General features: G+C 42.9%; 1 protein-coding gene across 2 annotated transcripts in view; it reads right to left on the bottom strand.

Annotated features, from left to right (window-relative positions):
* Positions 1 to 584: 584 nt before the first annotated feature.
* INTS9 (integrator complex subunit 9) overlaps positions 585 to 14,565 on the bottom strand; it is an 83,612-nt gene continuing 69,631 nt past the window's right edge. The window contains exons 15-17 of one of the 2 annotated variants that reach the window (XM_062618572.1): positions 4,977 to 5,075; positions 1,943 to 2,080; positions 585 to 1,058 (exon numbers count right to left, since the gene is read on the bottom strand). In XM_062618572.1, the coding sequence (XP_062474556.1) occupies positions 882 to 1,058; positions 1,943 to 2,080; positions 4,977 to 5,075 (414 nt within the window). In that variant the 3' untranslated portion in view covers positions 585 to 881. Of the gene's footprint in view, positions 1,059 to 1,942; positions 2,081 to 4,976; positions 5,076 to 10,630; positions 11,297 to 14,565 lie in introns of those variants that run through there. The other variant, XM_062618573.1, reaches the window with a different exon arrangement.

The following is a 14,565-nucleotide window of genomic DNA, read 5'->3' as shown; positions in this document are numbered from 1 at the left end:
TGCATATATGACTCAGTATTTCAGCCAGGATTTGGGATTGTGGGGGCTGGAAGGATAGGGTTTTGCAAGGTAGAAACAAGAGGCACTTGAATCTCAAAGGTTTTTCATGAGCGCTAGGAGTTTAACTACTTCATGTACTTTTGACTGTACCTTTCTGAGATATTTCCTCCACTGATGATGGAGGAACCCCAAAGGAACTGGTCTTCCATCTGTCTGTCTCAGTGAAGAGCCTAGAGCTGGGTGGACAAATCTGGTCACACCAAGCAAGGCTGCAGCATCAATAAATACCTTGCATTGCCAACACGTGTATCTTGCCACTTCCCAGCTACTCTGCACGTCCAGCATAGCCCCCTTTTCCTATTTTTGTTTCAATAATCTTTGCCCCAGTTTTCTCATTTCTCTTCATGCCAGTGAAATACACATGCACAATGCAGATGGAGGACAGACAGGAAATGGGATCTGGTGACCGGGTAGAAGCAGTGGGGAGAAAAATAAATCTCTTCATATCCATGGCCATTGTTTCAATATTCCTACAGTCTCCTCAGGTAAAGGACTGTATACACTGCTGAGTGGGGCACACAAACAATTTCACCCTCACCTTGTAAATACACACTCTATTTACTCTGCAGTTCGCTGTGAGATTCAAACTCCCAATTTTACAGAACAAGAATCCCCTCCAAAATACTCCAAAACCAGTTAAAAATAAAATTAAAAAAATAGATAGCTATTAAAAATACTTCCTTGTTTCTCCATGAAGGGGAAGGTAGTTTCTGGTCTCTGTGAATCAGTAAACCCTTTCTCTCCCTGGGGTCACCCTCTGGAAAGCTCTTAGCTCTGGTGCCCTGGGGTCCCCCCTTGCAGAGCAGCACGACGTCCATGAGCTAAAACTTCTGCAGGAATTTGAGAACCAGGTCACGCAGTTTCACCCTCAAAGGTTCATCGTTGTCACAGATGATGTGTGTGGAGTCCTCCTCAATCTGAATGAGGGTTTCTGCCTCCTGGAGGAGTACGATGTGGCCCTTGGCTGTGTCCTCCACCTTCACGTCACTGAAACCATGCTACATGCAGCGTTGAGGAGGGGTTAAAAGAAAGAGATGTTACTACAACTCAGGAAAACAGATAAATGAGTAGGGCACAGGGGGATGGAGAGGGGAAAATGGTTACAAAATAAGAGTGCCACTGCAGACATCCTAGATCTCAAGGCTTTGCAGAGGAAACACACACAGACCCTCATTATACAGATGGATAAACAGGGAGGTTAAACCCAACCTTTTCCACAGCAATTGCAAAATCCTGAGAGGGAAAGAGGACAATAGCTCCTTTCACTACAGAAATGACCATCTGCTGACATTACTACCTCGAAGATGATAGTGGAGAGCTACTGAACTCCAGAACAAATTTCTTCACAGACAATCCTGCCCTTTTTCCTGCCAATTTTCTCCAAGGAATCCCACATGCGAGAGCAGGGCTCCACAAAGCAGTAACCAACTGCCTGCAAGTTCAGCCACCAAGCCCCTGTCCTGCAGCTCCCCAGAAAACTTCACAACAGTGGAGACATTTCCAGGATCTCTTCTTCACTCGCTTACCTTAAATACTTTTGCGACCTTCTCCCCACTGTTTCAATTTATTGCTGATAAATCCAAAAGTTATATAGGGAAAATTCACCCACCCAGAGTGGCCCCAAAAGCTCTACTTCCATGAGAAACCAAGAGGAAATGACTGTCAGGAAGCCCCTGTATCAGGCCATCTCTCCATGGAAACTGTTCCCTCCATATTCAGTGCAGGGATACAGGTTTCCTGAAGTACTCTGCTAGCTTATAAGCTCTTCTCCATTTTAAGCTACACGAAAATTATTTTCCCCTTCTCTGCTAGTAAAGCAGTACATTTATGAGATTAGAGTAGAAATCTGCTTGAACCTCACTTGCCACTAAAGACTTAATACCTTCTCAAGTGTCTGCACAAACTGGTCCACAGGAATGGAGCCACTCAGCAATGGCTTCAAAGGTTTACACTCTGGCACGTCATCATTCACTCGCTTTCTCTTCTTGCTGGCAGGAGGTTGCGGAGGTTTTGGAGGGAGCTAAGGGATGAGAAGGTGCACAGTAATGCTTGAATCAGATCAGCTTATTATAATGTAGTTGGAATGAAAAGCACATGAGACAGGAAAGGCATACTGATTTTGTTTTCTGGGACTACAGGGGAATATTGCAGTGCTGTGCTGAAGAGGAGAAATCCAGCCTTGGACTCCACTGCAGCTCTGCACACAGAAGCTACCGTTTATAGAAATAAGTCAGCAGGTTTAGTTCAAACCTCCATCATCTTGAAACTTCTGTCAAATTCAGTTCTGTTCAAATTTCTGTCATGCTAAAAGGCCTGTCTGACTCAGCTCAAGACCGAAGCTTTCTATTTTAGCATTCAAGTACTCTGCGGTATTTTCTAGGAATCATGCCTTAAAGAAATCAATACCTTGAAAATCACGCTCTAAAAGATGTAACAGGTTGAGAAACAGGCAAATCCAGAGCAAGTAACTACCCAGGGAATGAGAAGAATGGCTAATTTATTTCTCACTGGCCTCAGAAAAGTGAGCTGTTAGGAAGAACTTGAATACAGACAGGGAGGCGTGAGAGATGCTGCAGTGCCTGAAAAATCACTGAAGTGTGATCTGGGTGTAACTTTGTGCTGCTTCAGAAAGCTTAACTGATCCCTGAGACCCTTCTCCATCAGCAGGGAGGGCGAGGCAGGGTTAGCACGTGCAGCGGTAGCTGACCCAGTGCAGTATGCTGCTGCATGTGCAGGCACGGTGTGGAGCTAACTAAGCACTTTTGAAAGATCATTTCATGGAGATGAAAACCAGATTCCTATAAGAACAGTGGGGAAATTATCATGTAAAATAAGTTACCTCGAAGGAGGTGATCCTGCCCCTTTACTCTGCTCTCGTGAGACCTCACTTGGAGTACTGTGTGCAGTTCTGGTGTCCTCAACATAAAAAGGACATGGAACTGTTGGAAAAAGTCCAGAGAAGGGCCATAAGGATGATCAGGGGACTGGAGCACCTCCTGTATGAAGACAGGCTGAGAAAGTTGGGGCTGTTCAGCCTGGAGAAGAGAAGGCTGCGTGGAGACCTCATAGCAGCCTTCCAGTATCTGAAGGGGGCCTATAGGGATGCTGGGGAGGGACTCTTCATTAGGGACTGTAGTGATAGGACAAGGGGTAATGGGTTGAAACTTAAACAGGGGAAGCTTAGATTGGATATAAGGAAGGAAATTCTTTACTGTAAGGGTTGTGAGGCACTGGAATGGGTTGCCCAGGGAAGTTGTGAACGCTCCATCCCTGGCAGTGTTTAAGGCCAGGTTGGACGAAGCCTTGGGTGACATGGTTTAGTGTGAGGTGTCCCTGCCCATGGCAGGGGGGTTGGAACTAGATGATCTTAAGGTCCTTTCCAACCCTAACTATTCTATGATTCCATGATTCTAGGTTCATGTGCCCTGTGCCGGGATTGTTAGGTTATGGAAGTGTCAGCACTGGTCTTTCCCAGTGAACTAGCAACTCAGTCCCTGGGAAAAAGGTGCTGGTAAAATTTCTCCCAAAATTTTGGGAAGACTATTTGATAGGGGTGCGTCTGCATGACACACGGGGAATTTGCCTGAAGCAACTCCAGTGCTGTGTAGCACCCAGTACTCTCCAGGTGACAGCCTGGTCTCCTTTCAACTCTGGATCTTTCCCATCATGTAGCATCATGTCTGAACCTGCTGTGGTGATGTCCCCATGTTTCTTTCAACAGCCAGGGAAGGCTGTTTTTCATCCTTAGGAGAGAAATGCCATCTGCTAGGCTCCAATTCCACAAGCAGGGACGCACTTGACTCACTTCACAAACCCCACCATTTTCCCTTTAGCTGGTGTGCCTACGTGCATGCATGATGTTATTTACGCATGAATCATTCACATGGTTCTGTGTTTGTAGATAGAGTTTTTGAGGCTTGTCTACGCACAACTTCTGTAACTCCCAGAGGTTCCAGGCTCAGCCAATACTGACAGATACTGCTGTGCTGGCTTACCTCATCCACTTATGGGGGCTCTGCATTTTAAGGCTAGGTCCACATTTATTTGGTATCAAGGATCAGTAGAGAAGAGATTAAATGACCACCACAAAAGAGAAAGCGGTCTCAGATCAACTGGATTGCAATATTCCATTTTTTTCAGTGTTACCCAGTGTTGCAAGGGAACTGACTCGGAAAAAGTAAGACTGCCTGCTCTGCACCGATATAAATCCTTCAATGATCTTTACATCCCAGCATTAAAGACATTGCCACACTGGCCCCTCTTCCCAAGTGCAGCTTTGCTCTGCTGCCCAGTGAGAAAAGCAGCAGCATGCAGTGTGGCTTCACCAAGTTCCCTGCATGCTTATGCGTCAAAGGAGAAAAGGCATCAGGGCATCCACCACTAAGCAGGTCCACCAGACATCTCCTTCTGCAGAGGACTACTGCCATGAATTGCGGTGTCAGGCTAAAGGAGGTGGTAGAAAGAGAATGTACACTCTTTGCACAAGGATGTGCAATCTGCTTCTTAGAGAACAGGGCAATTTAAGGAAGACAGACAGACCCTTCACACGTCTGATGTTTTAAGTCATCTCTCTCCTCTCACCCTCAGTTCTAAGTCCATGGGAGGATAACGCTGATCCTGGTGGGTGGGTTATAGAGGAGAGCAGAATGATTTGTAGCCTCTCTTCAGGAATAATCTCGTTTCCCTTTTTATCTTCACCAGGCACGTGGCCAGTAAAAAGAGGGTAGAGATTTATCTGCATCCCACTCTCTACTCTAAGTGTAATTCCTCACTTGCACATGCCAGGACAAAGCATCTGACTGTGCTCCAATAGGAAAAGAGCTGTTGAAGGGGTTGTCTCATGAGAACAGCTGGGGTCCCAGATGGCAGGAAACCCAGTGTAAGGATATTTTTCTCCTTTTCCCATTATACTGTACCTGCAGCACATGCTTGTTGTCTTTAGTATGCAACACGGCAGAAACTGTTGCTAAGGAAATACCAGGCTTAATCTCCAAGGGCACAAGCGAATCTGCAAGCTAAAGCAAAAGAAGGATTTTGTTCAGCAAGTGATAATTTCAAACTTCGTATGACTCCAGCTGTGATTTAAATTGGCAGCATGGTATTTTTAAACATAGACTAATGAACTGTAAACACAAAACCACTGATACAATGACAAAGTGCTCCTCTTACCTGCTCTGTCCTCCTCCCAGCTCTTAAAGCTACTGACTTTCATACCGTTATCAGAGCAGCACAAGGTTTTCAATAACCAAGGCAAGCCTCAAAAAGCTCAATTAAAAGGAACCCTGGTTTAAAAAGACATCAATTAATTCATCAATAATTTTGATTAGTAAAACTCAATCTAATTTGGCATTGCTTAGTATGTTTGTTGTGTTGATGGACAATGAAAAATCCAAGCCATTTTCTTTTCAGTTCCTTACTGCTGCAGCATTCTGACTGCAGAATAGCTGGAAGAAAGGAGTTTGCCCTTTAAAACCCAGTGGCTCTGTTGACTGGTCTGAAATTTTTCCTCACAACACTGTACAAAAACCCTGCCACTACCTTTTCTGTAATTCCTCTCTGAAAGAAATAAAATTTAGCTTTGGCTCCATCCTTGAATTCAGTGGCAACCTCCCAAGCTCATCTGCACAGGGGGTGTTGGCAGTGAATGTGGAGTGGGCAGTACTGTATCTGCTGAGACTTGTGGAGGTTGGCCAACAGGGAAGCACCTCTCCCAGCCCTGTTTCCAAAGGAACACTGCAGAAAACAGTGCTCATGAACACAGGAAATTATTCTCTTTTTCCCTCTGAAGGAATTTTAGATGACATACATTGTCATCTAGGCACTAGGTGCCCTGGAGTTCTGTCCATGACTGCAGCCAGCACCTAGTCCTAGATAAAGAGGTACCTTCACACTACATGGGCCAGCAGCCCGAGCTCCTTCTGAGTATCCCTCCCTGTTATTCACTGTGGACCTGAAGGCCCGGGTGCATGAAGTCCGCTCTGTGCCTGTGGGGAAACCCTGCAGATTCACAGAACAAAAATGGGTAAGATTGCTCGTGCATTATACCTATGAATGGGAAGACTTTTTAGACCTGAGAAGAAACACCTAAAGGGACAGAATCCACTTGGCTGTTTATCCTGATAGTTGTACCATCAACCTACCCAGAGCATCAACCCAACTCATGTAAAAAGAGCCTCTACAAGATGACCTTCACGGTTCCTTTTCATTTCCAAACACATGGCACCTCCAGTTGGAGCCATACATGAAGAAAAGCTTAACCTCCTGGTAAACAAATTGAAACTTCAGTCAGCTACTGCAGCACTTCCACAGAGCAAAGCTCTGGAGAACCAGCTAGCACAATTGCCCTGCCAGCAAGGCAACTCCAGCAGGTTTTTAGCAACCTGGTCTAGTGAAAGGTGTCCCTGCCTGTGGCAGGGGGGCTGGAACTGGATGAGCTTTAAGGTCTCTTCCAACCCAAACCGTTCTATGAGTCATTCTAATCTTTACCTTGCCAGATGCTCCCATGTATGAAAAGCAGGAGAGAAACTGAACGGATTTTTGAAAAACATGTACGTTCCCATTTTGCAGACAAGGCACCTGAGGCAAAGAAAGATTATATTCTTTACCAAAGACCATCTAGTGATTTCTCAACAGGATTCAAACCAGGAGAGGGATGGAGCAGAACAACTGAATCCTGCCATTTCTCAAGAGACTTCAGATACCAATACTTTACTACTGAATACTCAGGTCTGCCATAAATTATGATTATGTAGGCGATCGCTGTATTACTGCAAAGCTCTAATCCTTGTGAACATAGAAGCAAGCGAACTTGACTTCAAAAAGCACTCACTACAGGCCTAATCCTTTTGCCACTGAAGAACTGAGAAGGTTTTCCTGTTTGTTGGCTTCAATGACAGCAAAGTTCAGCAAATTCTAATGACACATGAGAATCTTACCTACCACTATTAAAGCTGCAGGAACATTTTGAGAGCACCTCCTTGAAATAAAACAGTTGGATAGATGATTGTGTTGGAAACACACAGACATTTTAGGGCTGCATTCAAATCCCCTAAATTTTGCACATATTCAGACTTGGTGGATCTTAGAAATCAAAATTTCATGGAGTAATTCACATTGCTGTCTCTCTGGAACTCTCTTCAGGATCTTTGAAGCCAGCAGTTTGAACACAGCCTTTACAATTTGTTGTTGAAGGCTAAGAGAATGAAAATATAATGATAATCATTGCTTCAGATTTCCCCTGGGACCTAAAAATAGTAACACTTGCAGCAGTGTGTTATAGCTGCACTTTGCAGTGGTCGAAGGCACTTTCCATTTCTACAACCTTCCAGAGGAGGATCAATACGAAGTGGGCTCTAATGAAGAATACATGGAACAATGACAAACACTGAAAAGAGAAAGGTCCTTAAAAAACAGAGCTCTGCTTAGAATCCAAGTCCTCTTCTGCTACTGAAATACTTTTGTTATTAACATTTATATAGCTTTTAACCACACAGCTGGTGAACAGCAATACTTTAATTATTAAAAGTCAAACAGTAAGGCAGATGTTAATCTTTATTTTCTCTAAGATATTGCTTTGTCTCACAGCCCTCTCCATGTTGTGGCCAATCCTCTTATTATAGAGGTTCACTGACCCAAACCAAAAAGGTCATTTAATCATATCCAGTAATTCACCCACCAAGACTAGACAGCAGTGATATACTCCCTTCAACGGACCTCCTACACACACAGATCACAGAACTCTTCCAAAATGCTGGATTAAAGAAACTCTTCTCAGAAAGACAGCAAAACATGTCTATACTCCAAGCAATGGCAACTCCACCATTTCCTGTCACAAGCTGTTCCAAACCTTAATTTTCCCTGCAGCTAGGAAACTGTGTCTTATTTCAAGGTTGAATTTGTCCAACTTTCAGTTTCTGGATCTTGTTATGCCTTTGTCTGTGAGACTGAAAAGCCCCCCACTATGCAAGAATAAATGTGTCTTCCTTCCAGTCATTATCACAAGTCTAATGCCACATGCTGGCACCAGGAAAGTCACGAAAGCAGAGACACACAGCACTGAGAACTAACATCACATTAATCAATCCCCTGCCTGGGGATGGGCCCTTGGACTGCCTTAAGACCAACTTGTCTATGTATGTGTACTGTGTATTTCATTTTTTCAATCCCTCCTGTTAAGGGAAGTTTAAAACAGAGACCAACCAAAACCTAAGTCATTGACTCTCAGTAGTCTGAAACTGCAAGTGTTGATGTGAACCTTGTAACGGCTACGGGAGAGAAGACTCAGCTTGGGATGTGCTGCTCCTGTGATCAGAGCTGTCCATCTATGCTCTTACAAAGCAAAGACATTTTTAATGTAAAATGCAGTTGAATCTTTTGTCTAGGATTGCATTTCACACAACAAAATGAGATCTGACGCACAGTATGTGAAGCCAAACACTTCTGTTAGCCAAACTATAGTTATTTATAAAGAAGAACAAAGTACAAGTGTTAGGTTTCTCTGAAGTCTCTACTCAGGATTCACAAGGGACAACTCTCCCTAGCCTTATGGTCACATGCTGTCTTCTGTCACCAGCCCAAAATCCTCTTGTTGGTAATTAAGGGATGAACAATAACTGAGGATAGGATCTGAAACTCTTGGAGGGGAAAAAAAAAACCCAACCCTGAGGCTGAATAATCAATGAATAGAATCAGGAGAGGACCAGAATTTTACCACACATGGTCTTGGTCTTGTGGATGATTTTCCCAGGGACAGACATACACCAGTCAGTATTTTAACATCCAAGCTGCAGTGGTGACTACCAGTGAATTATTCCTAGATTTCTATGACACTTCTCCAAACTCCTCCCTTTTCCTTCTTCACCTCTAAGTTTTATAAGTGCAACAGCATTATGGTAAGAAGTCTGACCCAGCAAGGAGAGGCAAAGCCTGAGCTGAGTGAGGTGAGCTGGACCTTCGCCCTCTAGGACTGGAGCAAAGAGGAACAGGCAGTAGCACAGCAAAGCTTAGCAATACTTAAAATCTCTTTAACCTTTAAGATCTGAAATTCACTGATGTATACACTAGGTTATAGGATGTGTATTTAGAAATGGACACAGCTGGGTTTTTACATCAACATTAAATATGTATTTTCCATATCTGCACACTGTGCACAAATGTATGAACTCTGCCTTAGAGGTAGAAGCCAGAGTTGCAATTCTGGATCAAACCAGAGAAATCAAAGACATGAAACAGAGATGTGAAACCACTGGGCAGAACAGACCCATTATGAACTCAAGCCATTGCAAGTCCTTAGAGAAAATAAAGAATAGAGTTGTAATTCATTCCCTGTAGCAGGGACCAGTTCTGTTCAGTGCTTGAGCAATACGTAGAACTCAGAAATTATACTAGAGGGGTCCATCGTTAATGCTACTGTACTGTTTAAGAACATAAAAGTACAATAAAGTAAATGAAGGAAAAATTTTAAATATCATCAATAGTTGATCACATGTGACTAACACAAGAGCTTCCTCTGCTAAGACAACTACTGAGGGAATTGGGGCAGCCCCAGTATGTGCTTTATGAAGCACTACCAAGGTACCACATGGGAAATTACAAACTGGATTTGCACAGCAGCCCTGAGGTGGGGAAGGCACTGGCTAAAGCAAAGATATTCCCAGACTGACCCCTAAAGAGGCTGTCTTAAGCCTACGCCCATACAATTTTTATAAATGACTCAGTACAGAATGAAGAGAGTGTTCAGAAGGCCTCACTGAAGTTTGTAGAGGCACCCTCAATAGAAAGAAAGATCAGACTATCATACAGGAAAAACTAGATGACCTCAAGAACTGGAGTGAGAAAGCCAAGACAAAATTCAATAGTGTGAAATACAAGGCCAGGGGCTGGGTTAACCAATACTGAGAATTTCTGCTGTGAGCTGGCAGCTCCTGGAAATGACAGAGGTGAAGAGTCCACGGGTACTAGTTCATCCCATGAGTACTGAGAGTCACAACTGTGACACGGCCATGAAAAAGCTAAATGCAGCTCCAGAAAATACCAGGTAATTCTAGCTGAGATGAGCTACTGCTATTACATGGGGCCCAGGAAGATCTCATCTGAACTACTGGTAAATTGTGGGTAATTTAAGTTCAAGTAAGATATTTTGAAGGGTAGATTAGGGCAGGAAAAGCTGTCTTGTACGGGGAAACTAAATATCTTTGCTTGTTTAGCCTGGTAAAAAGAAAGCAAAAAGGAGAATTTGATTATGTAAACATCACAGGGAAAATACTGACAAAAGGGAAAATCTATTTATGCTAAAACATGATGTTAAGATAAGTATGTGCAGAACAGCCATGAATAAACGTAAGCAGGAAATTAGGATGTTTCTAGCCATGAGAGACAGTGGGGGTTTGAACAGCATTCTAATGGGAACAGCAGGGGCAAAAGTCTTCATAATTTGAAGCTGGTGCCTAGCATTTTTTGAGGCACATTATAAACTCTATTACTAACTGCACCTGGGTTCTGGACAGGTAACCCACGAGGGCACTTCCATTTCCGGGTGAAATGATTGTTTACAGCCTCGTAGCTTGCCAGGTATGAAGAGACTCTCAGCCAGATCCTAGCCCTTAAAAATAGATGCAATTTGTATGCGACAGAAAAATATTCTCTCCCATTTATTAGAGAAAAAGCCCAAAGATTTTGAGATCTGCCTGCCTTCAGAGGGAGTCCACCAGGGCCCAGGGAACAGTTTCACAGAGGATTTTACAGTAAGTAGTCCTCAGCAAAATCTGAACAAAGAACAACCTGCCTCATCCTCCATCTCTCCACTCACCTTGCTCCTCACACACATCAAATCCAGTTTCTGAATGCAGAAAAGCATCTTCCCAGTTTAACTTTAATAGGAAAAAAGTGACCAAATATTCCACATGCTTAAGAGCTGTGAAATAGCCCTTTCACAAGTAGGGTTGACCTGTATAGTCAGTCTTATAAACAGAAGAAAATACATGCTCTTCATGCTGTCACTATATTTGGATAGCAATGTTAGGAAAGGAAGGCAATTTACCTCACCTCCTACCTCCCTGCCTCTTCTTATCCCTTCACTATTTAAGCACCAGGAGCTACGTTGTCACTTAAAACCACACACAGAAATGCACAAGAGGTTATGGCGTGGGCAGAACTCTCAAACAGATTCAGCCTTGGCTTTATACCATCTGCTAAATCAGGCAGAGTCTGAGTGCAGAAAGTCTGCAAGTATCAGATCCTGCAGAGGAAACAAATAGATATGTAGTCAAACACATGCACTGAAGGGGAAAAGCCTAAAGATTTAAATATGCCTGTGCAGTAAGCATTCATGACCAGCAAGCACATTAAACAAGGCACAACTTTGCTGCAGGCTACTGTGCAGTACAATGAATTTGAGGAATTTTTGTAATGAGACTTAAAGGAACAAGGGCATTTCCAATAGAGAAGAATAAACATCTGAGAACTAAGGGCATCTATATAATCATTAGTGGGTGATCCGAGTCATGTCTTGTTGGATCTCCAGCCTCAGATTTTACAGAATCCAAGTGTTTTAAATGGGATGATTAAGTTGCTAAACTAACCCTCACTTAATAGATCTTTCAGTCTCTGTGGGTCTGATACAATTCTCTCTGGAGCAGATTTTCCAGTCTCATTAACTTCAGTGGATGAAGACTCATGCCATAAATATCTGAAGTTTTGATACTATTGCTTGCAAATGCCTACATCTTAGCTTTACTCTTCCATAGAGGCAATATCTAGTGGAGAAATAAAACAAGCTGAAGGGATAGTTCTGCAGGTTTGAGCAACAAAATAAGCCTCTACTTTTTCATGTACATGTTCCATGTTCAACTAATGGACCGGGGCTCCTGATCAACGTGCTGAAGCCTAGAAATCCAGAAATATACACACTGACCAACCAACAAGAAATAATCCTGGGTGAAAACATAAGCAGTAGTCTCAGTACTAAAGCTAAAAAATGGCTTTTTGCCAGTCCCGTGCCAAGAGACAGTTTTACGAAGGTATTTAAGAAGTGTAATGAAGTAGATTTATGGCTGTTTAATGAAGCTCTTCCCCAGTGTGCTGCTCATCCTGGGAGCAGGCAGGAAACAGTTGTTTGAGGAATGTACAAGAGGATGGTGGAAGCCAGAACCAGCTGAAGCAGAAATAAGCCTCAAACTTGAATGACAGGTAGGGGAATCAAGGACATAAACATCTTCAAAGTAAAGGCAAGCAGCTTATAGATGCAAAAGATCAGTATTTTGAAAGATATCAAAAGAGCATCAACCACAATATTAAAAAACAAAAATAGTAACCAGTTTACGGGTCAGAATGTCAAGTCAGAATGTGATATTGTTGAAGCTGACTGGGGAGAGGTGTGTGGCTAGAAAAGAGGGTTATCTTACAGTCAGCCATCAAAAGTAAGGGAGAAACAAACCTAGACATTTATATAGGCAGGCAAATGCAGGCTGGGAGCAGAAAAACAGATTTGAGTTTCATCAATCTAAATAGGGCAACATGTGGGTAAGACCAACCAGAAAAAAGGTACAGAAGAAACAACAACAAAATGAAAAAAAAAAAGCAAAGGAAATGAAGGGTAGCACATTCAAAGCAAACAAAAGAGGGGAGGAAGGAGGAGAATTCTCTGCAGAAGCATGGGAGGCTGAATGACCAGGCAGAAGAGACATTGGACTGAGGTGGGAGACATTTTTAAGAACAGAACAGCTGACTGCATTGAACACCAATCACATAAAGCAGAAGACAGCAGACTTCAGTTGCTATGGCTGTGTCTAAGAAACGGACGGTAAAAGCTGGGGCAAGAGTAGTTTTGGCAGAATGTCAAAAGGTGAAGTCAAACTCAAGAATGAGGGAGGGACTCTAGGCAATTTTACAGTCAGTGGATTCAGTGAGCTGGGAGCTGAAGGGAGGAATGACAGAAGTAGAAGCAAGCAGGTGGGTTACATTTCATTTACTTTATAGTAAGACTATGGAATCTTTATACAAGGGGGAACAGTCAGAGAAAAAGGAACAGACAGATCAGGAGACTGGATAATGTGGGTTTACCAAAATAAGCTGAGCTTTAGAAGAAAGACAAAAATTAAAACTCTTCAGTCCCTGAAACTTGAAGGAAGTTGGAGGGGTAAGATGAAAGCTGCATTTTGCCTTTCTTTCTCTCAAAAAAGGAACTGGCAAGATTCAATGTAGAAAGATAAGTCAGGCCAGGAGAAAGTTGGGGTGGCGTGAAAGCTACATCATTATAATGGGCTGCCAATTCTTCTCTGCAATAGCTGTTTATAATTTCACTTCATGACAGGCTGTGCATTGCACATTCACACTCTCCTATACTGGCCTGTGTTCTAAAGAACTTGCAAATAGAGTATTTTAAACCACAAAGCCCTCACTGAAGTCAGTCTGCTGCTGAAATCAAGTGATCCGCACCATTGTTCAGCTGTAATTAAACTGGAGGCACATTATTTGCTCAAACACTACTGTTTAATTTATCTGTTTGCTCCAGAAGGTGTTTTCCATTTTCCCATCATTCTCCTGTGAATAGACAATGCCTAGCCAATTTCCAGGAAGCAGTCTTTTTCTTTATTATTTTTTAAAGTGAAAAGCAGATGCCAAGAAGAACAAATTAGTTAAAATGTGAAGGTTTCCACAATCCCTCTGAGAGCCATTCCAGCCTGGTGCCTCGGGACTGTTAAAACCTCTCTCTAAACAAAAGCTGCTCCAAGTGTAAATCTCATTAACATACAACAGTCCTGCTTGACCTGACTTTGCTCTTCGGTGAAGTGATTGAAATGTAGACAAGCTCCAGCAATATAAATTTACCATAGTCTGACAGGCCAGAATCTGAACCACTATAACAGTTTTGGAAAGGAACTTTCACACTATCATACCATCAGTCTGTACTGACTGAAACCAAACTGAGACAACTGTTTGATTTTCAAAAGCTTTAAGACAGACAGCAGTTTGAGCACATGTCCATGTCTAAGAAAGGGCTGTGGCTGTTAGGACAGGGCCCTGATCAGGGCTTCATTGAAGCAGACGTTCATTTATGAGGCTTTTAGCTGTACTTTAGACACAAGTCTCAGCCCTGCAGCTCATGTAGCAATTACTTTTTTTCCAGGGTAAACTTCATCATTGCATTTTTGGCTGACACGGTTTTGACAAATAAAAAGCCTTTGCAAGGTTTGCTAGGAGCTATGAAACACTCTTTCCAATTGCCACTTGAGCCTTCACAGAACTCCAGAGCTAGTGGTAGTCCATGTGAAAAAAAAATGCCCTTTCCTTGCAATATAAAAATTCCTATATATTCAGGTATTGGATGAGACTACTGAAAAGGAGACATTAGGCAGCAAATATTCCCCACCAGTGAGCCTAATCAATCATATGTGCAATCCTGTACTGCCCAACAGACCCAGCAGAAGGGAAAGTTACAACCATTTTTTGCCCCCACTGTGAAAGCCCTGCCTGAAACCAACCATTTGCATCAGCCTCAAAAAAATG

This window comes from Pezoporus occidentalis, unplaced genomic scaffold (genome assembly GCF_034315485.1).
Source record: "Pezoporus occidentalis ecotype Australia unplaced genomic scaffold, CSIRO_AGI_Poc_V1 ctg201, whole genome shotgun sequence".
NCBI classification, from domain to species: Eukaryota; Metazoa; Chordata; class Aves; order Psittaciformes; family Psittacidae; genus Pezoporus; species Pezoporus occidentalis.
The sequence above is the reverse complement of the archived record's forward strand: the minus strand, read 5'-3'. Positions and strand labels throughout refer to the sequence as shown.